The sequence below is a fragment of the Falco punctatus genome (genome assembly GCF_963210335.1).
Source record: "Falco punctatus genome assembly, chromosome: 11".
Taxonomy (NCBI): Eukaryota; Metazoa; Chordata; class Aves; order Falconiformes; family Falconidae; genus Falco; species Falco punctatus.
Window position 1 is genome coordinate 16668679 of NC_137591.1, and position 26143 is coordinate 16694821.

General features: G+C 42.9%; 1 protein-coding gene across 8 annotated transcripts in view; it reads right to left on the reverse strand.

Annotated features, from left to right (window-relative positions):
* Positions 1 to 71: 71 nt before the first annotated feature.
* MCOLN2 (mucolipin TRP cation channel 2) overlaps positions 72 to 26143 on the reverse strand; it is a 31284-nt gene continuing 5212 nt past the window's right edge. For 4 of the 8 annotated variants that reach the window (XM_080406528.1, XM_080406535.1, XM_080406529.1 and 1 more), the window contains 12 exons: positions 25422 to 25595; positions 21701 to 21845; positions 21069 to 21156; positions 20825 to 20921; positions 20292 to 20391; positions 18646 to 18761; positions 17139 to 17288; positions 15685 to 15786; positions 15443 to 15565; positions 12612 to 12818; positions 11140 to 11255; positions 72 to 283 (listed from right to left, as the gene is read on the reverse strand). In XM_080406528.1, the coding sequence (XP_080262654.1) occupies positions 76 to 283; positions 11140 to 11255; positions 12612 to 12818; positions 15443 to 15565; positions 15685 to 15786; positions 17139 to 17288; positions 18646 to 18761; positions 20292 to 20391; positions 20825 to 20921; positions 21069 to 21156; positions 21701 to 21845; positions 25422 to 25595 (1626 nt within the window). In that variant the 3' untranslated portion in view covers positions 72 to 75. Of the gene's footprint in view, positions 284 to 8851; positions 9908 to 9990; positions 10031 to 11139; positions 11256 to 12611; positions 12819 to 15442; positions 15566 to 15684; positions 15787 to 17138; positions 17289 to 18645; positions 18762 to 20291; positions 20392 to 20824; positions 20922 to 21068; positions 21157 to 21700; positions 21846 to 25421; positions 25596 to 26143 lie in introns of those variants that run through there. The other 4 variants (XM_080406534.1, XM_080406531.1, XM_080406533.1 and 1 more) reach the window with 3 other exon arrangements.

Genomic DNA, 26143 nt, shown 5'->3' on the forward strand with positions numbered 1-26143 from the left:
TGCCAGGGTCCTTCCAGACAGTTTATTTCACACTTTCATTTTATTTTAAGTCCTTCCAGAAGAACTAGTCTGGCCTCAGGGGAGCTGTGCAGCTGTGACAGAGCTCTGCAGCTGTATCCTCAGTGGTCCTGCCCCAGTCCACACCAGGCACAAGAGATGTGTGATAGGATATCCCATATTTCCTGGCACGTCACAGTTTAACACATTGCAGGACTTTATTCTCCACGTCTTTTCTTCTGCAGCCAAATCAGAGATGTTTAACTTAATCAGGGCGGGTTTAAACCTAAAAGGAAAACAAACCACCCTTAAATATTACATATTTCAGAGTTGTTTATTAAGTACACACAGATGTGAAGATGCAAGCAAAATACTGTTCAAAGTTTTAAAGATAATAGAAACTGAAATAGTAATGAAACAGGTGAACTGGTCAGCCCAGCTTTATAAAGACAATAGCCTTCTGGAACCTGCAGCAGGCAGCTCCCCAGTTCTGCTACTCACTTCATGAAGAATTACCTTCTTTTGCTTTGAAAGCGGCTCTCACAAGCTTGACACTTCTCATTTTTTATGGGAAAGGACAGCAAACAATCTCCAGTCACCTCTTCTATGCCACACTGTATTTTACAGCCCTCCATCTAGACCTCCAAAAGTTTGACAGCAGTAACCTCATATTGTGTATTCTACAGATGGGTTGAGTTATTAACCTGCCACAAGTTACTCACAAGCAAATACATCAAAACTTTGCAAACGCCAAAAGCATACTCCTGTCAAAAAGGTTCTTCTCCTTCCTTCAATATATTTAATTGCTTCAGTTCAACCATTAGTGGCTACAAAGATCAGAAACTGATGGACTGTGAAGTGTGTTTTCCTCCACCACTCTGAATAAACATAAGCTTTGAGTGGGAGAAATCATCTGTTCCAAAAAAAATCTCAAAGGATTTGGTTCAGTTAAACTGATTTCAAATGCAAAAGCACACATTAAAAATCCTTCCCAATCCAGCACTTCTTGAGCTCTGTTTGTCTTAAAGACAGCTTGTATATTCAAATTAATTTTGAATTCCTCTAACTAAGTGCAACTTGGATCAAGTCAGAATGTGTCCTTCACCATTCTTAAAATAAAAGTCAAGAATTTGCATGAGTATATAAGAATATATTACACTAGCTACCTAAATAAAGAGTTAGTGAAATAAAATATCACCTCACGTTTGGGACAAAAGCTTTAGCTAGTTGCAAGCTAACATGTTTTAATACTCAATTAATGCAAACTATTCAAGTGAATCTAGTTTGCTTCAGGAAAGTTACTAAAATCTGTGTATTTACAATGAAATTTAATTAATTAAATTTGGCCTCTAAACTAGCTCCGACTCACTCGTTATTAATGCAGTCATTTCTGAAAGAAAACCCAGAGTGTTTTAACGAGAAGGTCATTACAAAATTTAGCCTGCGAGCCCTAATGTGATTCATGGCACACCCCACTGGTTTCCTGTCCATTAAAAACCAAGTCGTTTTAATGCATCGGCCACAACCTGATTGAAGGGCTGGCGTCAGTTTGGGGGACTTTGATGGCTTCTGCCCTGCTCCTGGATGAATGAATACAAGGGTGGAGGGTGAACAGACAAGCCTGGCTTGGCACAGTGAGATACTGTGAGAGGAGTCAAGCAGAGCTGGCAGCTGGGCTGCAAGGTCTGTGGAGCAGGACCAGCCCTATAGGGGTAAGCAGTGAAGCCCTACAGCAGGACTGAACGTTACCGTGGGTGAAGCGAGGCAGGTTTGCCCAGGCAGAACCCCAGCCTGGTTTGCTGCTGCTTTTCCTGAGCTGGCACAGGGATTTGTTACAGACGTCGCTCTTCAGAAAGCAGAGTTTATTGTGCTGACTGATTGCAGGCACTGATGGCAGAGCAAGGAGGCAGGTCACTTCAAACACTCTCTTTGCATTCTAAGTGTTACTGCAGAGAGATATTAAGCAGCAGCATCTGCACATACTGCTTATAGGCTGCTTAAACTCATCCCACCAGCAGCAGACAGCCCTCAACAGAGCAGCGCGACAGCTTCGCCTGGTGGTGTGCAGCCTGTGCAGCCCTGGGCTCCCCGCAGCAGCGCTCCCACCTGCCTGCAGCCCATGCCACAGGCAGGCACGCACACCCTCTGCCCCCTCCTCTGCTCCCACATAAACCCCTGGTGCCGATTTTATTTCTCTTGTTACTGAGCAGCACACTCTCAGCTCATACCCAAGGGAAAGGCAGAGGCAGCAGCAGGACGCCAGGGTGCTGGGCAGCTCAGCTACACATACAAGTAGTACCAGTTCATAAAGGGAATCAGTTCCTTGTTCCCCTCCACACCCTGCATACATGTGTGGCCACAGAGGAAAACAGACAAACGATTGCACGGTAACCCAAGAAACCCATTCAGGTTACCTCAGCTTAAAAAGAAATACCAGGGCAGAAAAGGGTGTGTAACACAGCAGAGGCCAAAAACGTTAATATGTAACTGTAAGAAGGGGGTTTGTAAGGTAGGTACTCTGGTTTGCTTTTAATTCTTTTTAATAGTTAATTGATATGATAACCAAAATCAATTTAGAGAAACAAACTGAAAGGAAGCACATAACACAAAGTTATGCCCAAATATCTCAATCTAAAGGTGGTTTTTTTTATCCACTACTATTAGAGGACACAACAGAAGGTGGCATTAGTTTAACAGGTTTTACAGAGAAAAATCATCTCAGAAGTAACTTTTACACTTTTAAGGAAACTCTGTGGGCAGCACCTGTACTTGGAACAGCATGCTACATGGTCCACTTAAAGGAACTGAGAATACCCTTTCTAAAATAGAGGTTTACAAATTGGAAAAAAATTATTAAAAAATTATACGGCTCAATAATTAAGTTCTTAATCCAGAGAACAAACTTATTAGCAAGATAATCTACTTATGATTGCTTGGTTATATATTTTCTTTGTAACTTAGATACCCCCAATTTCAGATAATTGGCTGGACTCAAATTGGGCATGCACAAGCGGTGTTACCCCATTATCTTGGTCTTCAGTGTCTTTTAGACTAAGGAGAGCAGAGCACCACATCCACTTCCACTCCATGCCTGCTTCATCTGCATAACGTTAACTTGATGGTTGATGGAATGTACAGCAGCACTCATGCTTCCACTGGGGTTCTGGTCATTTCCAGTAATAGCCCATTTTAATGACATCATCTTTTGGATGGAAAAGGGAAGGGAGTGGGGTGAAGGGAATCAAGATGAGTCTTTGACAACTCCGATGTATCAGCGGTAGAAGCGCCTGAAGTTTTGTTATATATCATATACCCTGCATGAAATACCAAGGCTATATGGTACAAGCAAAAGAATCTTAAGTAGTATTAAGCCTATCAAAAGTATAGAACCTCGAGACTAAATATTTAAGTTGCAGAGAGAAAGTAGTACCGCCAGCCACGGACCACAGCACTCTGTACACACAGACTGATAAGAGGCACACACAAAAAAAGATTGGTTGAGGCACCAAAGTGTCACCCTGCACATGTAGGCGACAGTGCTGTTCCTCTGTGAGCTGCCATAGACTGGCACAGGCAGCTGAACTGTGAGACACAGATACAGGGGCACCTACACCGAGGTGTTGCAAAGCTCAGGCTCCAGCTCCTGAAATCCTTTTAGTACAGAGCTGCTCGACTGCGCTAAATTGCTTTTTAAAGCTCTGACCCACTGCAGAAAGTTGTTAGGGACAGATACTAAGTAACTCACTAGTTACCACAAGTTTAGACTTCAGACTTCAGTAATTTAAGACTTTCTGAAATTATGGTTTGCTAAATCTATATATGGAGTTCAAACTAAAAACTTCACTGCAAAGCTTTCATTTAGTCTCCTTTAAGTGTGGTTCTGGAAGGAGCTGGCAGGTCATCCTATAATGCGGAAACAGACACAGCATTTAAAGTATTTAAAAGCCATTCAAACAGCCTGTACATTGTGAAACATGCTTAGAAGAAAATACCTGTTCTGCTTCTAAACTAGGTTTTCCATTTCTGCAGAACTTGCAGGTCTGCTCCTCGACCACTACCAGCTCAATTTTATAGTTCAACAAATCAGCTTGCTTTCATGAAATCTCCAGCACACGCACACTATTTCAGCAGTGTCACAACCAAGTGAACTTTTATTGTTTATTTTCAGCACATAGCTGATGAGGACCTGAATCATGCCACTGCTGATGAAAACAGGGCACCTGACCGCACCCGATCTGGTAACAGATTTGGAGCCCCACTTTGGAAGCAAACACTTCAGTGGAGCTGGTAGAAATGGTGGGCACCAAGAATTACTTGGTAGAGACTTAGAAGTGGACCTAACCGCCTAAAAGTAGAATCTAGGTATGTGAATCTTCAAGACTCTTACCTAAGAGGAACATGTCCTCTGTGCTGTCACACCTTATACTTTAGAGATTTTATTTCACTCTGACAGCATAAAGACTGTGCTGGAGGATATTCCAGAATTGTGAACAGTCACAGCGGCACAAGCAGGTAAGGGCACAGTCAATCCAAGTTGTCTGAAACTATAGTCTAGTATTCTGCAAAGAGCCAAACACACCTTGCAGCTTTATTTGCTGAAACAGCTGCTGCTTCTCTATCGATTGTGCAAACTTTTTTGGTTGTTGGGTTGTTTGTGGGGGTTTTTGTTGTGTTTTTTTGTTGGTTGTTTTGTGGGTTTGTTTTTTTTTTTTTTTACATTTCACTTCATTTTCAGTACACTGATGAACTCTGAAATCAGATTTTTCAACACCTAACTGGATTTGAGTGGTGCTTCCTATTACACCTCTTCAAAGACCACAAGAACATGGAAGAAGCCACAGGCTCCGCAGAGCTTAAAGGGCAGAGCTGCACAAGGCACCCAAGCCACCTGCAGTGAGAAATGTCCTTTCCCCGCCACCCGCTGCCACCAGCGGAGCCGATGCACCCACCTCCACCAACACCGAGGCGGTACAACAGCACTGTTTTTTCCTCTAGAAAAAAACTAATCAAGAGATATAACACAAGTAATATCACTGTGTTTTTCAGTATTGTATACGTTAAGATGACACCTTGTGAAGAACTCCCCAGCAGTGCCCCTGCCAGCCCCCGCGGCGCGTACTTACGGCCGGTGCCTCCGCAGGGCGCGATGCACATGCCAGTCCAGGGATGCACAAACCCAGTGCCACCTGCATGAAGCTCACACTGTGCAGGTAGGAAGCGCCTATAGCTTTGTGTACGCGTATAGATGGGCACAGAGCGGTGCCCGTGCTGCGGCAGCCCCGTAAGCGCCCCGGCAGCGCTGGGGGAGCCCCGGCGCGGCTCCCCGCTCACCGGCAAGGGCCGGGGCTGGCCGGCTCGGGGCACACGGCTTCACAAAGCCGCAGAAAGTTCCGCTCCGCCCGGCTGCGAGGGAAATCGCGAACAAACCGCGGCCGAGGCGTTCCCGTGGCGGCCCCGCCGCCGGCCCTGCCCCACTCCCCGGCCCCGCCGCCCGCCCCCGCCCCGCGTTAACCCGTACGCCGCTGCCAGCGGGAACCACATCTATATTTTTTCCCCCCCCGGATACGTTTCCAACCCGCCCCCCCTCCGGGTGCGAAGGTTTGGCTCTCCCGAGCCGCGGGCAGAGCCCAGGCACGCAGGTCAGACCTTCGAGCAACCGAGAGCAGCAGAAAGCTAGAGGGCTGTGCTGCTCGAAGAGCCCGCCAGGTCCATCGCCATCATCCACATTTTGGGAAGCAAAAGGCAGATAAAACCGCGGTAATTTCCATGACTGGGTCATGACAGCACAGGCAGGCACATGTGCTGCTTCCTTCCAGCATCATACATAGCTGTTCTTTTAAACATAGTACGAAACCAAGCAACCCAGGCCCACCACCCACCCAACGGCAGCACGGAAACCTGTAGCTGGGTCAGCACCGAAGGGCAGGACCACGCATACAGCTCAGCCACCAAGGGCAAGCCAAACTCAGACCTGGGAGCTGGTACAAGATCCAGGTTATCTTGAGACCACGATCACATGGATCTAACCATTACTACCTACCCTAATCAGTTACTGAGACCAGGTGTAGTGCCAAGGAGTACAGAGCTCCACACAGGTCTGCTCAGAGCTGGAGAATGGACAGAAGAAAACCTCAGCAGAAAGTCTCTGCTCCACTCCTCAGAAGTCCTGATGATTATGGTGTGAAACCTGGACACAGTGTTAAAGACTAGATTGAGCCTTGGGTGAGAACATCATATACTTCATCACATACAAAATGCCAGGCGGCATCCGCTCCAGCAGCTTTTTCCCGTTTTATCCACAAAGCCCCAAAGTACGAGCCTGAACTCTTATTAACCTTGTCCTCCTCACCTGAATGCTCACCTTGAAAATGGCTCAGGAAGCTTGCTGCTTCCCCTTCCTGCCCGTTTCCTTCTAATGCAACCTTCCCACTGCCTTTCCACCCACTTCTCTCCTCCTTTCATTAAGTCCTAAAGGCAATTAACAAAAGCTTCATACTCCCAGGAAACAAGACAACCAGAAGTAACAGCTCATTTTCAGAACACTTTGCAAAACTTATGCTCCAGTTCTACTTCCATCACTGTGCATCACCTCCTCAGCAGTTGAAATGTCAGCAACTGTATTTAAATCTGTATCAATGCACGGATTTAAGAGACAACGTACATCAGATTTCCTGTTAAGTTTAACCTCCATGAAATAGAGAGCCAATGAGAAGCTCTAGCAAGTGGCCCTTATCTTTTTTCCAAGAGAAAAAAACCCCACCAACACTAAACAGATGGTGAAGACACAGATTGGCTTCTACTACACAGTCACCTGCTCTAATATGCTAAGGCTGAAGCAGTGGTCTAGCCAGCAAGCATCTTAGATGAGTTTTTTTAATGTATTTTTTTTTTAATCAATACTGGACAAGAAAGCTTTGATTCTATTACAGAAATTAAGTCTTAAAATCAGTAAGAATAGGTATTTTCTACATTCCTTTGGTTGGTAATACTTTCCCCCTTAATCCCTGAGGATTCTCTCACAAACAAGCATTTATCTAAGCCATGGCTTTGGCAGGTCACACTCGATGCCCTACTAAATTGGAAAGGAGCAGCGAGTCAGAGCTTGGGGGCTCCTGCACCATGGCTCACAGTGCCAAGGGGACAGGATGCATCTCACCTGCTTTAGGGAAGAGAGGCACTAGACCTCAGAAGGTCAAGAGCCTGTCACACTGTTCGTAAGTCAGAAAGTAATTCCACAACTTGCTGTCATACCTTAGATAGCACTGCACAAAAATTAAAGAGAAAAGAAAAAAAAATCCAAGCCCAAGGACTTCTGCTGCTGCCATCAAGTGTTGGCAGTTCACAGCCACTAGCAGTAACGACATCTCACCTTCACAGAAGGGGCAGAACTGCACGGTCAGGCAAGAGCCCTTGGCAGCATGTACTGCCCAAGGTATCTGTATGCCCTACCAGGGCAACACATACTGAAAGACATTATATGAGTAGTTATCCACTAACGTAGTATTAATTACCTGCTTCTTCTAGGTCCAAGTCTCTAATTTAAGATTTCTGTTAGTACTGGCAGAAGGTACAACACAATACATTTTCAGATGTGCTGGATTTTGGTCCTGTTTACTAGGGAATAGTTTGATTCAGAAACACGGCATTCCAGAAAGCCACCAGTAAAACAGCAGTAAACACAGAACACACCAGCATCTTACACATAATAAAGGCAAAACAGCACGTGCCAAGAAACTCTGCCAGCAATCAGTTAATGCTGATCACCTCTGTTGTCTGCAGAACACTCGGATTGTCCAGGGCTCCACAGCATACACTGCAAGACTAACACTGACCCCAACAAGTTCTGCACATGAACACTAGGAGAAAAAACTGGCTCTTCTGTCCCAAGTGGAAGACAGTAATCCTCTGTCCTAGATTACACAGTTAGCATGTTTGATGAAAACAGTGACTGAAAATCTTTGCTAACAGTGTGAAATCTTGGTTATTGGTAACAATTTAATTTTTATCCACAAGCTGTAGTGACAGCTGAAGCCACAGGAAGGTATTGCGCAGGCTGGGATGGAAAGATTCTCTGTCCCAAAGACATTTCAGCAAGAGAAGCACTAAAATTTGCCGAGCCCAGATGCATAGAAATGTTGACATGAACACCATCTCTCCTAGATATCTAGCTGTAGCCTAAGCAAGACAAAACGCCATTCCTTTCCAACAAAAAAAAACAAAAAAGCGCCAGGAAGGCAAATGCTAGGCAGGAAAGATTTAAATGGCACACCTTTCCAGACCTCAGTCACCACTGCTCTTACCTGATGGCCAGAAACACTGATGGAGAGTCTGCAGTTACCAACCTCTCTTCTTCAAACATCCCAGAGTGGAGGCAGAGAATGAAAACAGACCTGTTAAAAAACCAGGTCTTTCAACCTACCAAAAAAGGTATGAATCCAGCACTGGTTTTTCCCACTGTCCAGTTTCTTGGGTAGGGAGGGGAAGAAGTTGCTACTCACCTTATTCATGCAAGGGCAGCATATCTAATTCCCTTCGCCATTTGAAGCATCAAACCACCAGAACTTGCAGAGTCCACCATTAGTATTCAAGAACACGTATCAATCCCATGTCCTAGTCAATACACTCTGACTGAAGTGAACATCAGCTGCTACAGGTGTGGGTTTGGTTTTTTTACGGAGCAGATAGCCCCATTCAAAGTGGGGCACCTAATATAACAGTCCGCCCACCCAGGAACAGTCAGTAGCACTAGAAGTTTTCAGAACTACCTGGTTAACACATACACAGTACTATACTGGAAGTGCTTTAGAGCTACAGAAAGTGCTCTACTGTCGTTGAAAAGGAGTTTATGAAGATCTAAGGGAAAAATACAGTACTTTACAGATGACCACCCCAAAGACACCTAGAAAAATCAGCTGCCAGACTCAGTTGTTACACATTTTCTTCCAATTAACATGTGCTTGAAATGGAAGTATTTAGGCAAGCCAACTCCATGGCATTGTTTTTGCCATAATCTGTCCTCCAGGATATAGCAACACAACAATGCAATACCCCAAAAAAACCCCAACCCCAACAACAACAACAAAAAGCAATAAACTTCTTATCATTCTTCACATGATGCTTGCCATGGAAGTTTCCAACCACACAAGAAAAGAGTTTACATATAGCTAAAGTAGTAATTTCAACTTAGACACGGTACATACCAAATATTGTATGCATAATAGAAAAGACTTACAGCCAAAAAAAAAAAGCTTTTGCTTTTAGTAAAGCTCTTGAAGAAAATACTGTGATCTATACAAGGTTTGCATTAAAATGATACACAAGGGGGAGAATAGCAGTTATTTCACACTTTCGTGCAGCTTTGTAGTTTTACAAAAATTTATTTCAGGGAAATGAGTTGTACCACATAGAAGTTACAGGCTGAATGCATCACCTTAGGTGAAGAACTCCTCCCTTCTTCTTGATTACCTTTTATTTAATATTTTTAACATGGAATGTTTTTTTAAAATTGTAAATTTTTCTTAGTAACAACAGCTTATTTAGGGCCACCTTCTTTCCTCCTAGATGTGATTAGCAAAACAAAGCTCCCACGGACAATGCTCAAGGATCAGCCTTTAACGTGACAGAGCTTGGGGCAAGAACACAGAGTTCTTCACAGCTCTCTTCCAGATGCAGCTTCTTGGCTCTCCCCCTGGTCAGCCAGCTGATGTCACATTAGCAGCTTTTCTTCTGAAAACACCTTAATTAGGTAAGATTAGTCTGTTCACAACGAGGCAGGTCCAGATAGTGAGTTTCATTGCAATTTGGAGAATTATTCTTCTCCGTACAGCTATGCTTTCTTAGCATGTATTAGTTGTGAATTTTAATGTATAACCATCAATTAATAAGTATCAAGCTGTCATCACTCTGTTGTCTGCAAAAAACAAACCCAAAATTTTTAATTCAGCAAGAAATGCAATAGGAAGCGTTTATCCATACAAGTTGGGTTTTGATCCTCTGTTCTGTGCTCTCCTATTTCAGCATACAGCTCCAACACCTGCACTGGGACAATCAAGCAGAAACTGCTATAGTAGCAAAACCTCTAGGTTTTTACTCCAGCTACTAGGCTTGAGCCCTCAATACTCTGCAGCATGTTACTGTAAAGCGTATTTATTACACTCAAGCAGACAGAAGTCTCTGATCCTGCACAATGACTTGGATGTGAAACCTGAAGCTGTACCTGGCTGGAGTTCTTGTTAACTAGCTGGCTTTCAAGCTTCCACAGCAACTGCTGGGATACCTGCCCATCATCATCTCACATACTCCTTTTGGCTATGAGGTTTCCATCTACCAGAGTACATCAAAAGTATAAAGTTGTATTTCACAAAAGCCTCAGTATCTAAGTAGACAAGTTCTGTACTGCTAAAACAGGATTTGTTAACACCAGTCAGGATTGAGTAAGTGTTCACATTCAGCTCTATTCCTTCTCCCAAAGCCTGGCTTCCTTGCACAGTGCCCATAACCAGGTTTTCTCAGAAACAGGATTCAAAGAGTCAACTTCCAGACCAGCAAGCACCAGGCGAGATGTTCATCTCTCACCAACACAAGCTCAGAAACACTGCTAAGACCTCCAAAGGCCTGAGTTTGGTCACAACCAGACCTTTACAAGTGCGTTTCCCAATATTCTGACCTATGTTATTGAACCAGTTTGCCTCACAGGCACAGCATAGCTTCAGGATTAAGTACTGGTCCCCTGGCTGAATCGCATTCTCTTACTTTCTGCTACAACTCTCAGCCTAGCTGTGGAAAAGCTTGCTGGAAATAGGAGACTGGCAAAACCCTATGAAGCAGACTTAGCTTGCTTCTGACTCCTCAGCAGTTCCATGTTATACTCTGCAGTCCTCCCATCAGCTTCCACCAGCTTCTGCATGGTAATTTCCCTATGAGCAAAACACTTAAAACATGCATTTAAGCTCAGAATGGCTGCTCCTGCACTATCAGCAGACTAAAGATCCAACACAAAGTAAAGCACAAGAGGAACAACAATGTCCAAATATTCCACAGGCTGAATTCTGGGTGCTCCAGCATTTGTGAAACAGCACTTTGCAGTGAGAAGCTAACTTGCACACTTCCGAGAAAAACACTCAGTAAAAACACCCTACTGACCTCCTACAGCAGCAGATGAATGGCATGGAAGTTTCTTCTTTTCTGTAACCAACAGTGCCATGGTCTTTCAGAAATTCATGTAGATCTGTTACTGGAAACCCACTTTGTTGGTATTTCTGAAAGAGAATGTGTTTCATTTGCAACACACAAGAAGTTACCAGGCATGATGTGTTCTAAAACTTCCTCTAGAATGTGATAGTCAAAACCAGAGTACTTTGTTCACTTGTTCAGTGTTGCTGTAGGAAGAAAAAAAAACCACCATACAATCCCATCCTAGAAACACCACGTATGTAGCTGATGGAATAAAGCAATCTAAGTGACATAAAATGTAAGAGAATCTGTGACCAGCATTAATTTTGTTTGCTACCCGTAAGACCAAGAAAGTGATCTCAAATCATACTGGCACTGATCCTCCCTTGTTCACGCGAGCTGCTACACGCACAGTGGGTGCCCTGGGCTCATTTTCCGTAGCCACCCCAATGCTAGATTTGAAGGGCCCTAATGTGGATATTCAGCATTGCAGGCTGAAGAAATGCTCTGCAAAACACCAGTTCTGCACATTGGAACAGCTCCTCATTGATCCACACGAGTGCTTGGAAGGATGAATAACAGGGAAACATTTCATGGGTCAGACCATGCAATAAACTCAGAAGCAGAGACAGTTAAGTTGTATTTCGAGATGCTTAGAAAGTGGAGCTTTTGCTTGGCCTGGAAGCTGCAATTCATGCCAGACTAGCCTGATTCTGCTGGCCTGTTTATCTGATACTAAGACAAGAAAAAGGAATGAGAGCCAGAGAGCATGATCCACGTTGCCTTCCCCCTGGTTACTGCACCTACCAGGAGCACAAAGGGGACACAGTACTAGAGGACAAGAACAAAAGGTAATTACTGAAAACTTAGTTTCACTTTCAGCCAGTTTGTACTGGAAATGGATGGCACAATTTTAACTTGAACAAGAAGTAGCGTGTCTTTTGGAAGACACTTCCTTTTAACCACACGTTTCCAAGCAGCTCGTTAAGCAAGCCTGGACACTTAAATGAGTTTAGAGTTATCTGCTTGGCCTTTGCCACGCTACTGCCAAGGGGATATTCCCTGAGATGCCAGAAAACCCTTCCTGACCTCAGCTTCTCGTGCCATAAGAAACATTCACTTCCAACATGACTTACCCAGCTCTGTTTTCCTAAAAAACTGACTCTTTCCACTCATCCCTTCACTTACCTTTTGGAAGCCAGGTGAAGCAGCAGGAAATACAAAACAGGGATACACACTAAGGATTATCTTCCAAACCAATTATTGCTTAGTCATTTGGATGACTACCCAGTCATCCCCCCAGTTTCACAACAGGCTAAGCTAAGAGACTTTAATAGTCTCACCAGTCATCATAACTAATGCTAGAGACAGTATCTTATTAAGTGATTAACAAGAATCAATACAAAACTGATTAGAAGTATAGCAGAAAACAAATGTTTTACCTTGATTGTGTCATAGGAGTCAGTAATGAGTGCAATAAAAAGGCTGAGGATCATGTATATGAACAGACTAATGAAGGAATACAGATATAGCCGACTGAACACCCACACCAGGGTGCTCTTCTGCTGGATTTGAGCAAACGTTGCAAACATATCATCACCGTTGACCAAAGAAAACAGACACTCAGCCACTGTGTTCAGATCTTCAAACTAGAAAACAACAAGTACAAATTAGTGACAGAATGTGAAGAACAATCACCCAGATTAAATGGAGAGTGAAAAAAGGGTTATAAAAAAAGTAATTTAGGTTTTGTTTTGTGTGTTTGTTTAAAGAAAAAAAAAAAAAAAAGAGTTTTGCTCATTGCAGAATTAAAAAGCCAACCCCATCAATCAAATGCTACCACACTTTCTTTCCTGTACATTCAGGCCAAAACATACACATTAGTAATAGACCCATGTAGAAATATAATCTTGGCTAAGCATTATATATTGACATCAGAAATAAAAGATTAACAAAAAATAAACTGCTCGTGCTCAACATGCAATACAGTCAATAACTGACCAGCACTGAAAGTTTAAGTTACCGAATTTTAAGCAATTTTAGACTTGCAGGAAAATATCATCCCATTTGCCAAAGCACAGATAATGTGATTCCACAGAATCTATACAGTAAATCAGTGGTGGTGCACTGGGAACAAAATGCACATTCTCTGGTTTCCCAGCTCGGCCGCATTACTAGATTATGGGTAATTAATCAATAGCGTATCAAGGAATTGGAGACAGCATATAGCCTTCAGAGCTTGAACGATCTAAACTAGATTTGTCTTGCAACAACATCATCTACCTGTCATTCAGAAAGCCTGCTGAGTTGTAGGTACAAACTATAGCTGTATTGTGAACCTACTGAAGCAGACCCTGGACAAAAACATGGTTTCATTTCAAGGACATTCTCTGAAATTCCCAGCTCCATTTCCCCAGGCTGGAACATTCCCTGAGGCTAAATTCCATTCAACCACCAGGTAAGCACACTTCCCACTCTTGCTCCACCCCTCCAAAGAACTGGATTTGTTAACTATACTTTATTGGACAATATGAATTAACACACAATGTTTTAATGTAGCTATTACCAATGAAGTCACACAAATACACTCACTTGGACTGCAGTCCTATATTGAAAACAAGAGGTGAAGTAGCATACACTTGTAAGGAGAACACAGTTGTACAAGAATAGTAGTTCTGGGTTTAACTATGGCGCTTTTTTATTTACTATTATTATTATGCGTTTTTAAAGCTAGTATGAAACCCAGCAGTATGTTATCTGGGAAGAAGTGGTGCATGACACAGGTAGTTTTTGAGCAACCCATGAGTTTCGATGCACTGACACAAAGACGGACCTGCGAAGGGCTGCTCACCTATAGGCCCTGGAGCAACGTAACAAAACGCAGGATTCCCACTCCCTCTCCCTGGCTGTAGTAGAGGAAGGAAAAGCAACATACATATTCCCCTGGTTTTGAACATAGGGACTTGGCTCCTGCATACCTGCAGAGCAGGGAAAGCCCTTCCCGTGTGTTACTGGGGGCACTGGTGCAGCAGGAGAGCCTGGCAAGCCCAGCCACGGGCTTGGGCAGCGCTGCCTTCCAGCGGGGAGCTGTCAGAACACCCCCCCAACTGCGCTGGCTTTCCTCCACAGCGATCGGTGACACTAGCAAGAGGTCACATTTTCATAGATAAGCACATTGACTACACCTCCTTCTGCTCAGGTAATTAACGTACTTGCTGCAGGGAAGTTACAACAGTATTTACACTGTGCTTGTTATAAATAATTGAGCCTCTAGCATGACTAAGGATCACGCAGCATCCAGCATCCCACAGAAATTTATTGTCACCAACTTAAAACATGAAAACGTGTGGATTGAATACCTACATTTCTCAAAGGAGCAAATTACATTATGTTAGAGGAATCCAAGCTCTGGGGAAACAAGCAGCTGAAAAAAAGCACTGCAGCATGTGTCTGTTAAGACTGTATACTGTCACCAACAAACAAGAAGTCATACATTTGTTACTCATCAATGGACATCTAGAATATCACAACAGGAACCTGCCTTTTTTCAAACTGTCACATAGAGCATCCACCAAGGGGGGGGGGCCGCCAGGGGGGAGCTTTACAGTTGGTTTTGCTTGTGTTTTGGAATGTACGAAGCCTTACTCCTGTACCCATGTTTCAGACAAGATGACCTACCAGGCACATACTCTGGTATTAACCTTAAACAAAACAAAACACCCCCCCAACATCCACGAAAATCCAAAACAAAACACCCCACAACACACACCCCCACAGGAAGCCAAGTAAAGGAGACAAGCACTCATCCAGCCCTTTATGAGTCAAGACTTAGGAGCTGAAGTCACACGGCACCGGAAAGATTTGGAAAAACAAAGTCAAAGCCAAAAGATTCCCAGGAACAGTAACTGTGAACTAGTCGGTGCATCTTCAACCCCACTGAACCGGGATTGCCAGGAGAGGGCGAGAGAGACGGTGCAACGCGCTTGTGGTCTCCAGCCAGACATCGCCTGGATAAACCATCCACTCCTCACAAACCCAGCCTTGTGCTAGGGATTACATCGAGTTCAAGGACACAGTGAAAGCAAGAACAGTTATTTTGTTAAAAGCAGCAGGTGGCAGGAGGTACATATAGAAATGGAATCGCTCCTGTGTTCTTCACGTTACACTTTTTAAACCAAAACTTGAATTTAAGATCCACTTCTGTTGTTATAACTAGGAACTATACACAGATATGTGTCATTAAAGCAGAAAAAGAGTAAAACTACTGATGTACCTTTTCATGGTAAGGTCCGAGGACAATCCAGCCACAGAAAGTATAGCCAAGATAAATCATTCCAGCACAACAACAAAACCTTAGCACTTTGGGCAACGACGCCTGCATAGTCAAAATGAGCACCTACAAGTCAGGGTGGAGGAACAGAGAAGCGGAAAAAAGCCGCAAGTTAAAGAGACCTGAATAAAAGTGACAGACATAAATATATGCTTTAATTGTTAAATATTTGATTCCTGCCTTACATTGTAGGTTTGAAAATATCCCAGGTATCTGATGACTCCAACCCAGACAAACAAAGTTGATGTTCCAAGTAAAATGCTGCAGACATCGTAACTTGTGAGGTTCTGAGGGATCCAAACAGAGCAGGTGGTCAAGTTACAAAGCAGTAGGTATGCCAACTTGACAGCTATTCAAGTTCCAGCAGCTCAAACAAACAAAGCAGGGCAAGCCAATAGTGAAGGGATGTTGCTACATCACAAAAATCAGACCAAAGTGAACAGCAGTTATTTACTGAGATCGCTCATAAGCAATAGTGCTGCAAATGAAACCATATCTACGCTGATATTCTTGAAGTTTTGCACGAAGTCTGGAGCAACTAAAGACCTTACTTTGGTTGCAACAGTTTTAGAATTAGACTGAATACCTCCAAGTTTTTGTTTAAATTAGGTTAATATATGCAATCATTAAGCAAGCAAGCTCTCATTCACTATTTAGAAAAGCATGAGCCATTATTTAAATGAAAAAGTGAGCCTCAGGACTACAGCTCTTTCCATGCTACATGTATTTACATCTCTGAACGCAACAGGCTGGCAGCTCTTTGGAGCCCAAACATCATTTTACTACCAGTGAAGTTTATAACCAATTCTACTTGCATTTTACTTCAGAAAGCTAGAACTGGTTGCAATAAGCATGAGATACCCACCTAGCTCAAGATTTCCTGCCCTCATCCCCCCACCTCACCATGCAGCTGGAGGTTCTCAGGTGCCTCCCCTGAAGGCCACTCTGGGCATCTGCCCTTTGAGCCTTAGCACACAAGGCAGGAGCAGCACACTACTGACCCTGTTTTTCCCAGAACACAAAGTTTTGCGAACACGTGAATTGTTGACATAATGCTCTATTTAAACAATTAAAAAAAAAAAACACAAAAAAACCACAACCAAAAAAACTTAACTCCAAAATCCCCCTGAAGAGTTGCCAGCTGGACAAAGCATTTTGATTTCATCAAGCCCAGACTGGGAGGTCAAGGACTAGCAGGTGACACTGTCTGTGCCTGTAGCTCAGAGAGCCATCAAGACCCCTGTTTTATCCAAGGAGATGACTCTTGGTGCCTTTGTACAACGTACCATTTCTGTAAGAAGCTGTAACAACCCAAGCTGTGGTTAGACAGCTCCTAACAAAAAAAAAAAAAAACAACAAACACAAACCAACCCAGGTCCTATACCAGGGATTAGGGGTCTTAGCACCGTGGAAGTAAGATGTTTGAATTGCTTACACGGTCTTACTGAAAGCCTTTGGGGAAAAGGGACTGAAACCAGTTATTAGTCAACCTAGCACTAGGAACTGAAGTAGTAAGAACCGGCAAAAGTAAACAAGAAGACTAGTAACTATGATAGCTCATTTTTATTTGTCCAAGTTTAAACACATTACACTTGGTTGCAACAAGACTAGTATTTTATCTGAAGTATTAAACACTCACCTTGGCTTTTATTTCCATTTTTAGGATCGACCCAATGATTGTCATCACATCACTGATAATTACCAGGACATACCACCCATTTATGAACTCCAGGCGATCAGCGTGACAGACATGACGCTTATATTTCTCCAAGAAGAAGTTCACAAATCTCTATAGACAAATATTTAGGTGTTTAGTTACAGGTCACCTTAGATGAAAATTATGTCCAGATGTTCCAGTAGTGCAGCAGTGCTTAAGTTTCACATACCCCCTTTTCCTATAGTATTCATCAGAATACTAGATTAAAACCCACTCTCAATAGCAACAGAAATAAGAAGAAAATTAAGAATGGTTTAGGCCAGTGAAAGCCAACTTCCCACAGAAGAGCTGACTTCATAACCAATCCCTACTAGCCTAACCATGACTTGTCAGCCCCTTTTTAACACCCTTCACAAAAGTTTCTATCCACCTCCAACAGAGCAAAGCCACCCAACTGAAGGAGTGAAAGAAAATTAGTAACTCAAATACAACTCTAAGGTGAGAGCGCTCACTTCCAAGAGGGCAGACAATAGCACATCTCACTCCCAACACTGCCTATCTGCTTTCACTTGCTCTTTTTGCTCATGAATAAATGCTGATGTCCCTATTCCTGACAGGAGTTTAACAATGCCTTTGCTGAATTGTGTCCTCCTCACCCTTGTCTTGTTTACAAGCTACCAAAAGGATATATTGAACAAGATCAGCAAGTACCTGTACTTCCATACCCCACCTACCCCACACTCTTCTCCCATAAGCTGTGTGCTTGCAAAGTTTGTGTCAATTAATGGTTATAAAGCCGTCACATCTCAGAGCTTCGCTGTTTTTTCTGCATCAGTATTTGGACCACAAAAGCTGACTCTGCTCACATGAAGCTCTGCAAGCAGCTTTAGATGAAGTTGGACAGGGCTAGTCTCAGTCCACCAGTGAGGGTGAGCAGGGAAGGTGACAGCAGATTGATCAGGGATTGCGGCAGGAGAAGGAAAGAAGAACTGAAAGAGGGTACTTCCAGCCCCAGAAAGACTAAAAAAAACCCCAGCCAGTTAGACTCTATGCCATACTTTACATTTTCTCCAGTTAGAGCTGGCTTTGAGGGATGTTTAGATGGCATTAGTTTATGTCCAGACCTCTACGGGAATTCTACTCTGAAACCAGGGAAGGAAGAATTCATGTTTTGAAGGTACAAGGTGTGTTGGCTGTTAGCAGTCCAAAGACTCAGAAGTCTTTTTTTGCGTAAAATCCTGGACAAAGAAAAGTCTCCTTTTTCCATAGAGATATAATGAAATTCTTTCTCACTTACAGCACTACACAAACAGCTAGAAACACTTCATAGACATCTACACATCCTTTCCAGAGATAGCTATAATAGGAAGTCAGCAATCTCCTGCAACAGATTTTACTACTCAATGTTTCAGAACATGTCATTTCACAAGACTAGTGACAAACAAGACAGAGACAAAGCAAGCATTGAGATTGCCAGCACTGTCCTTACCTTTTGTAGTCTCAAGGCAAGAACGATGGATCGTGTGCAGAGAATGAGAGAAGCAGAACAACTTAAAATGACAAACCCATCAAAGACTAGAATATATTGAGTGTTCTTCTGCAGAACTGTAAAGAGTCAAGGAAAGGATGTAGAGTTAGTCTTTTCACATCTCTCTCAGCACAAATTGCTACAAGATATTTAGCATTTAAACACTCTCAACCCATAAATAGATGGGTTAAGAAATATTCTTCCTGCAAGCATACCTTGAGCTTAACAGACCAGAGAATTCCATGAAAACAGCTATGGAAATTGGGCCACAAGAGTGAAAAGCATGTTCACTTTCTTCAAAATAAACCCCCAAATGGGTGTATTAATACAGGTGACCCCCTTTTCCACTGTTTACCTGTCCGTCTGTGTTCAAACAGTGTTATGACTGCAGAGGGTAAGAGAAATGCAGACTTTGGCCCATATCAACACTATTAAGTTAAAAAAACCAACCAAACAAAAAAATCCTGCCTTATTTCTTATGCCCTGACGGGCAATCAGAAACTTGTATGACTTTCTGTACTATATTCTTTTCATCCTCAGGTTTAGAAGCCATTATGTGAACCCAAATCAGGTGTTTTCCTTTGCTTACTCCTCTCAATTGTCCCTACCTTTTTCACAACATAGATTTTAACTATATGAAATAGGCAAACACCTATTTTTAATTGTTGCAATAGCACTTCACCTTACCTTTATTAAAGAATTATGCACGCTCCCTCAACTGGTTATTACATGCAAAATAACTTACTCGAGAACAGCTAGTTGAAAGACAGCCACAAGGAGTTATACATAGACACAAGCCTTAACACTTCATGGTTATTCAGAATGTGCTCTAAGAGACCCCTTTAGTATCAGTACTCTGTGGTATTATCAGAGAAAAGCTGGCTTTGCCCAGGGCAAAAGGCAAGCCAGTTGACATATTTGCTAATCAAGATCCTATATAGCACAGTGAAAACATTATTTCACCACAGTCCTTTACAGCAAGTCAACGCATGGGAGAAGCGGTTGCACAGTGCTCAGTCATAGCTACTATTGCTCTGAAGGGGCTTTTAGCATATATTCCTTAGCTATCAGACCAAGCCTTAACACTAGAAATACAAGGCAGATGCCACCCTTTGTTCACACACATCATTAAATCTAGCAGCAGTGGTTAAAAAAAAAAAAAACTCCACTTCCAGAAATAGTACACTTCAATTAGAGAAGAAAAAAAAAAAACAACACAACAAAAAACTGAAAGCTGTACAAGGTTTGAGTTAGGATTTACCATTGTTAGTGCATTAAAATTGTTTCAGTGATCTCAGAGCAGCAGAAAAATTAAAATCTATATTCCAGGTACAGCTTGCTGCTAACACAGAGCACTAATACAGAGATGCCCATGTCACCTCATTTCGATACCCTCATGAAAAGGAATTATTTTGCAGCTCTTAATTACAAAGAGGTAATGAGTTGCATCAGGCAAGGGGTTTTGGTGGGGTTTTTTGTCTTGTTTTAAGGGCGGGAAAGGGAAGGACAGAATGGGGAATATCTTGCTGGACAAACTGTTATAGAGCAGGAGAAGAGATGGGAGTTGCCCAACACTTATCACGCAACCACACATGTGCCATACTTACCAGAGCTAAATATGTGCCAGTCCTTGCACTCTTGAATATCAGTGTCACTATCAAAATAGATTTTCATTTTTCCACTCTGAGCTCTATTATTGAAAGTTATCTGGGAACACAGAAGTATATCAGAAACAGAAGCAGCAAAATTTCATTCCAGAAAACAAATCCTGATAACTGCAATATTTGTTAGTCAGGTAAGCTTTAAGAACACTGTCACCCTAAGTGGTGGCGTAGACATAACTTGCCGACGTGACACATACTGCATAAAAAGCAGTATTCCAAGAAGCCAAGCGTCAAGTTTAACCTTTAGAAGAATAATACTTATTCCCTTCTCAGGTTATGAAGTTACCAGCTGGAATGCCACAAAACATCGTGCAGTGGCAACACCATTTCAGAAGCCTTGGGAAGGAGGAGTAAGGGCCAGGACATGCTCAGCTGCTTCTCTCTTGCTGTCTAGATACAAGGACGATACCTACCCCTTAGCTTAAGCTTTTATTATACATAGAGCATTGGAAGTGCCATACACCATATTCACTTACAGTATTTTGAAACGCATAGCAGTCAGGCAATTCACGGGCATGGATTGTCTGTAGAGCAATGCCTTTCAGCTTGAAGGAGATTTCAACCTGTATAAGCCTGCATGTTTTAAAAAGCACATAAGTATATTTAAATACACACAAAAAAAGATACACACATACACCAACTGCACGAATCAGAATCCATCATATAATATATATGAAAGGACAAGTTGAAATAAAAAAAATTCCCCCCACCCCACTTTACCTGTAAAATTCAAGATTGAAAAAAGAGGAGTTCAGCTTCTGTTCAGCCTTCTTACTGGCTAGCTCCTGTGGCTTTAAAAAGATACATTCTGGAGAGAGAAGAGGAAAAGCTGTAATCTTAAAAACTTTGCTTAGGAAACAGCATAAAACTGACTTAACCAGAAAACAGACAATGAGTCGTAATCAGGCAAAATGTTAATTCTGAGCAAGCCTATCCATACAGAGATCTAGCCAGTGGGATCAGAAGCAGGTTCATGTACTTACTCCAGAGTAGCTAGCAGCCAAGACAGCTCCAAGAGGCAGTAAGGGCACCCACCCACTGAAGGTACAGACCGACCAGCACCCCAGATTCTGTACCTGAACTTTGGGGGGTCAGGGTGTGTGTGTGAAAAAAATTCCCCCCCCAAAAAAAATCAACCAAACAGAACAACCTGCTAATGACATCTTCCTATAGTTTAGGAACGACAGCTGTCATTTCTGGGCAGGTACTAAACACCAAGGAGGAAACAGGCAGGAGGCATGGTAACATCCCTGCTATTGCCACACAAAGCTATTGGTTTTAAGCTTTACTGAATTAGCATTAGAATAGTAGTACTCCATAGCAAGACATTTTTTAATACAACAGTACCATACCTGTTTCAGTAGAAACATCTATGTTCAGCGTATCATTGGAATGAAGCATTGTGCTTTTCTTATACTGTTGTTTACAGATTTTTAAACCTGATCCATCATGTTCATAACCAAGCGTCCCCAGGGATATGTTCTTTAATTGCTTGTACTAGTTTAAAAGCAAAACAGAAGCAGAAGTTAGAGTCATCTTTTTTTGCATGTTATGCACATCAATATTGCTTTTTACATTTAAAAAAACCAAGCCCCCCATTTATTTCCACATAAAGTCTGTAAATTGAGAGTGGGTATCTCATGGGAAGCTAAGAGGGCTGCTGGCCACTAATTATTAGTGATTTGCATCCTGGTGACACAGTGGCTGGCAGCCCAGTAGGTATGGGGCTGCCTGCAAACGATTACCCATGTGCCAGCCAGCAAGCCGGCAGACAGCTTTTAATTAGATGCCTGGCAGCAACTTCAATGCTGTATTTATTGCTACTAACCATACACACTCCAGGGATATCTCATGTGTTCATCTCATGAAGGCGTTAGTTTTCACATCACTTGACAGTTGATTGCTTTACATACAATCCAAATCACAGTTCTTATCAAATCCACCCCCAGAGCAAAACCGAAGCTGTTCCCTGTGCAACTACAGAAGAGGAAAGCCATGCGTCCGCTATATAACCAGCGACCAAGGAACATACACAGAGCTTGAGCAGCCTCCAGAAATAATTTAACCCACCTGCTTTACACAAGCACCAAAGCAACTGCAAATACACCTGTGAGAAACGTGCTTTCTTTTCCCACTTACTCTAAGCACATACAAAGAAGGTGACTTGTGCCGTAAGATAAGCTTGAAAACAAGGACTAGAAGTGGAAGTGACTAAAGCTATGCCAAGCCAAGCACTGTCCACGCATGGATCAGCCCTGAGCACCACTGAAGAACTCCATTCAAGGCCAGTCCTCCCCCAGCTTGCCTTCCACACGTCCTTGGTGTCTGCTGGAAGCAAGACAGATCCTCTGATCCCTGGAGTCACACCTTGCGGCCCTGCACAAGCAAGGCAAACCCTGGGGCACAGCTCTCCCTGTGGTTCCTGGCTCCTGAACAGCTGAGCAATCAAGGACTAACCATGCAGGCAGCTGCCTGACAGCTCAGCTTTGCACCAGCTAACATCGTCCAAGAGCAGCCAGCCAGACCCATGGCCCTTTGAGGAAGAAGGCATAAGCATCTAGATATTCTTCAGATGTCATCATTCCCTCACCTAGTGAAAGGGCTCAGGGCAGTGCACAGCACTGGTCTGCTCCGAGGGAAGCATCTAGCTTCCCAGGAGACCCAATATAAACAAACATGGGAAGTCAGAGAAAGTTTCCCATGCCTTAACTATCCAGCTGACTTTGATATAGATTAAACCCTTTTTCCCTTAAACATAGATTTTGTTATTACGCACCATTCCACGTCATCTTATTTCCTCCTTCCTATGGGCATTACAGCCACTAGCTCATCTTGTGGGGTACAAAATCCCAGCAGTCATTAACAACCACATGCTCCACATCCAAAAGGAACTACCGTGTTTCCATCCAAAGCTCTGCCTCACAGTGTCACTACTAGTCTTCACAGCTGAGCTTGCAAGAAGTTTAGACAGCCCTGGAGAAAAGCACAGCCTCTGTACCATCAGAACGTTACCTTCAACTCGGAGTAAACTAAGGAAGCCAAGTCTAACTAAGGCAGGTCAAGTGAGTGGGAACAGTCACCACTCCACTCTGAGGACATCTCCAGATCACTGCACCCAACAGCTGTTGCTCCATCCACGTGCTCTTTCGGGCTCTGCCTGACTGACAGCACAACACGTGGCTCTGGGTTGCTCACAGGCCGCTTTCAAGCAATACTATGCAGCAGTAAAAGCAAAATTTCCATTTATACATTTCTAAGCAGCCTCAGACACAGAGCAGCCAGCAGAACATCCCAGTCCCACAGGCACTGCTGCAGGGCAGGGTAGAAGTGTAACAACTCCACACAGCTTCTTTGCAGGAGAAACTTCCCAAATTGGACCCAGGAAAGGAGCAAGGAAGAGCTGCACACTGTTCAAAGTGGAAAAGTATGTTTGTTTGGGTTTTTGTAGGGTGTTTTTATTTGCTTGTTGGTAGGGTATTTTCCCCAAAGTGTGAAAATATCCCAGTGGTACATTACAGTAAGCCTAAAATTTTTTTTTTTTTTTTTTTAACAACTCTGCTTTGCTGTGCCCTATTACCACCTTACACAACATCACAACCTTCTGCTCGCCCCACCTCCCAGCTGCACATTTCAAACTAAAACTCAAAACACCAAAACCTCCGGCTTCTAGCTGCCCACCTCAAAATAAAAAAGCCTTACATTTAGCTTAGGATCACCTGGTTTGGCTCTTCCTAGAGAGCATCCTTGAAAATAATTTAAAAAAAAACGCAACAGAAAAAAAAAAAGCAACACCATAATGTTCACCTGGAGGCACACTTTTTGAAGTCTTACATATGATGAAAAGCCTCAGGAACTCCATATGACACTAAAGAACCCAGATTACACAAGTTTAATCTCCTTAAAAGATATGTCTATATTTATACAACATAGACATTTTATGACGAGACCTTTTTCTGATGCCTGTATCACACATTGGCTCATTCTTGATGATATAAAGCTATTATTTCTCTACTGTCTTCTATCTGGGCTTCACCTCAGCCTTAGTGCCTACAAAAGAAGGAGAGTGAGACAAAGCAAGCAAGGAAGAAGAAGAAAAAAAACAAACATAGTTTATAGCAGAAATAGTGGCAATATTGAGAGGTCAAAGCAAGGCTGAGAAGACTACTTCAACGCTTATTTAACATACCAGGAGCGAGTCTTGGCCATGTCCCGCACAGCGGAGACAGCTGATGGTTTGATCTGTGGATGGCTCTGCTGTAGCTTAGAGGAGATGGCAGAGCAGGAGCAGCCGCAGGTGGGTGCATGTTTAGGAAGGAGATATAGCCTTCACACCACGCCTGACTGACAGCAGCAAAACTGCTTTAAACCAACTGCCAGAGTTTAAACGGAGTTTAACAGCTCCCAAGGAAAACAAAAGGTGATTTAAAGCCACTTTCCATTCATCCAGCATGAATTGTTTCTGGGCTTATCGGCATCCACAAACACAAGCGATGTTTCATTTTACACACACACTGTCATCTTGTGACTTTCAATATATCAATATTAGACACAAAAATGCTTACTGAATTTTCATCCTAGGCTTATTCACTTTCTTCCCATGATTGTAAAAAGGAACTGTTCTTTAAAATACCACCCCCCTAACCAAGGCAAGTGCCCCTACATTCCTGGATGTATGATAGTCCCCATTTTGAAGCCTCTGGCACTCACTACAATGCTGCAACTCAGTATAGCTGTAAGCAAAATATTTTTAAATACCATGCATAGGTATGTTCAGGTCCATAGCTCTTCAAAGTAAGACCTAAACAAAGGTTCCAGTTCATGCAAGATGACTGATTTTCAAACTTGCTGGCTTTCAGTACTACACACTACCCGAGTAAAATTTTGGTTTGTATTCATCTCCAAGAGACAAAAACACAGACATCAACAACAAACTTCAGGACACCCCACCTACAGTGATTTGCTGAAATACCAAAACTGAAATCCAAGAATGGAGACAGAAACCCAGAGCCTTAGCAGAAGCTTATGATGAACAGTGTCAAAGCCAAAGCTACAGCTGTAAACACACACACTTACCTGATTAATAACATAAAAAATGCTATCATAAGCATCCTGTTGTGTATATATACTGCAGCTGTAGTCATCTTCATCAACTCCAGAATAGCCTTTCAGGAATAGGTGTTTAAAAGCAACAGTGTTTTCCTCTTTGAATGAGACCACCAACTGGTTACTCAAACCAAAAAAAATAAGCTGACAAGAAAAAAAAAAAACACACAACCAAATTTGAATTGTGAACACCAGTCAAGCAGCAACATTTTGGGAACAGCTTTGACTTTAAGTGCCTGTGACTATAACCCTGCTACAACAGGAGCAAAGAATCTGTTGACTAATGCCATAAGACTACTAAAGTCAAGGTCAGCACATGCAGGGCAAGGGAAACAGAAATCTAAGTCTCCTACCAATTCCAAAAATTACAGGCAGCAACGGAACAGCCAGCTAGATCACTGCCACCTTTCACACATCCTGGACCAACAACTCTAACTGGGATTTGCCAGAACTTTTGTTGAGGATGCAAATGGCAGAAAAGCTAACCTGACAGCACAGCCTGCTACCCCAGAAATGCCCTGCTTTGCTATGGGACAAATTCCTGCACCTTCTTCCTACCCCTGACACAGCACAGGATTAGAGCAAACCTATGTGGGACCCCACAGAAACAAAAAGCATCACCTGCCTGACCCAGGTGCTGGTTAAGGAGGCTGTAATAAGCAGCAGCCAGCAGAGTTACTACTCAGGATTTG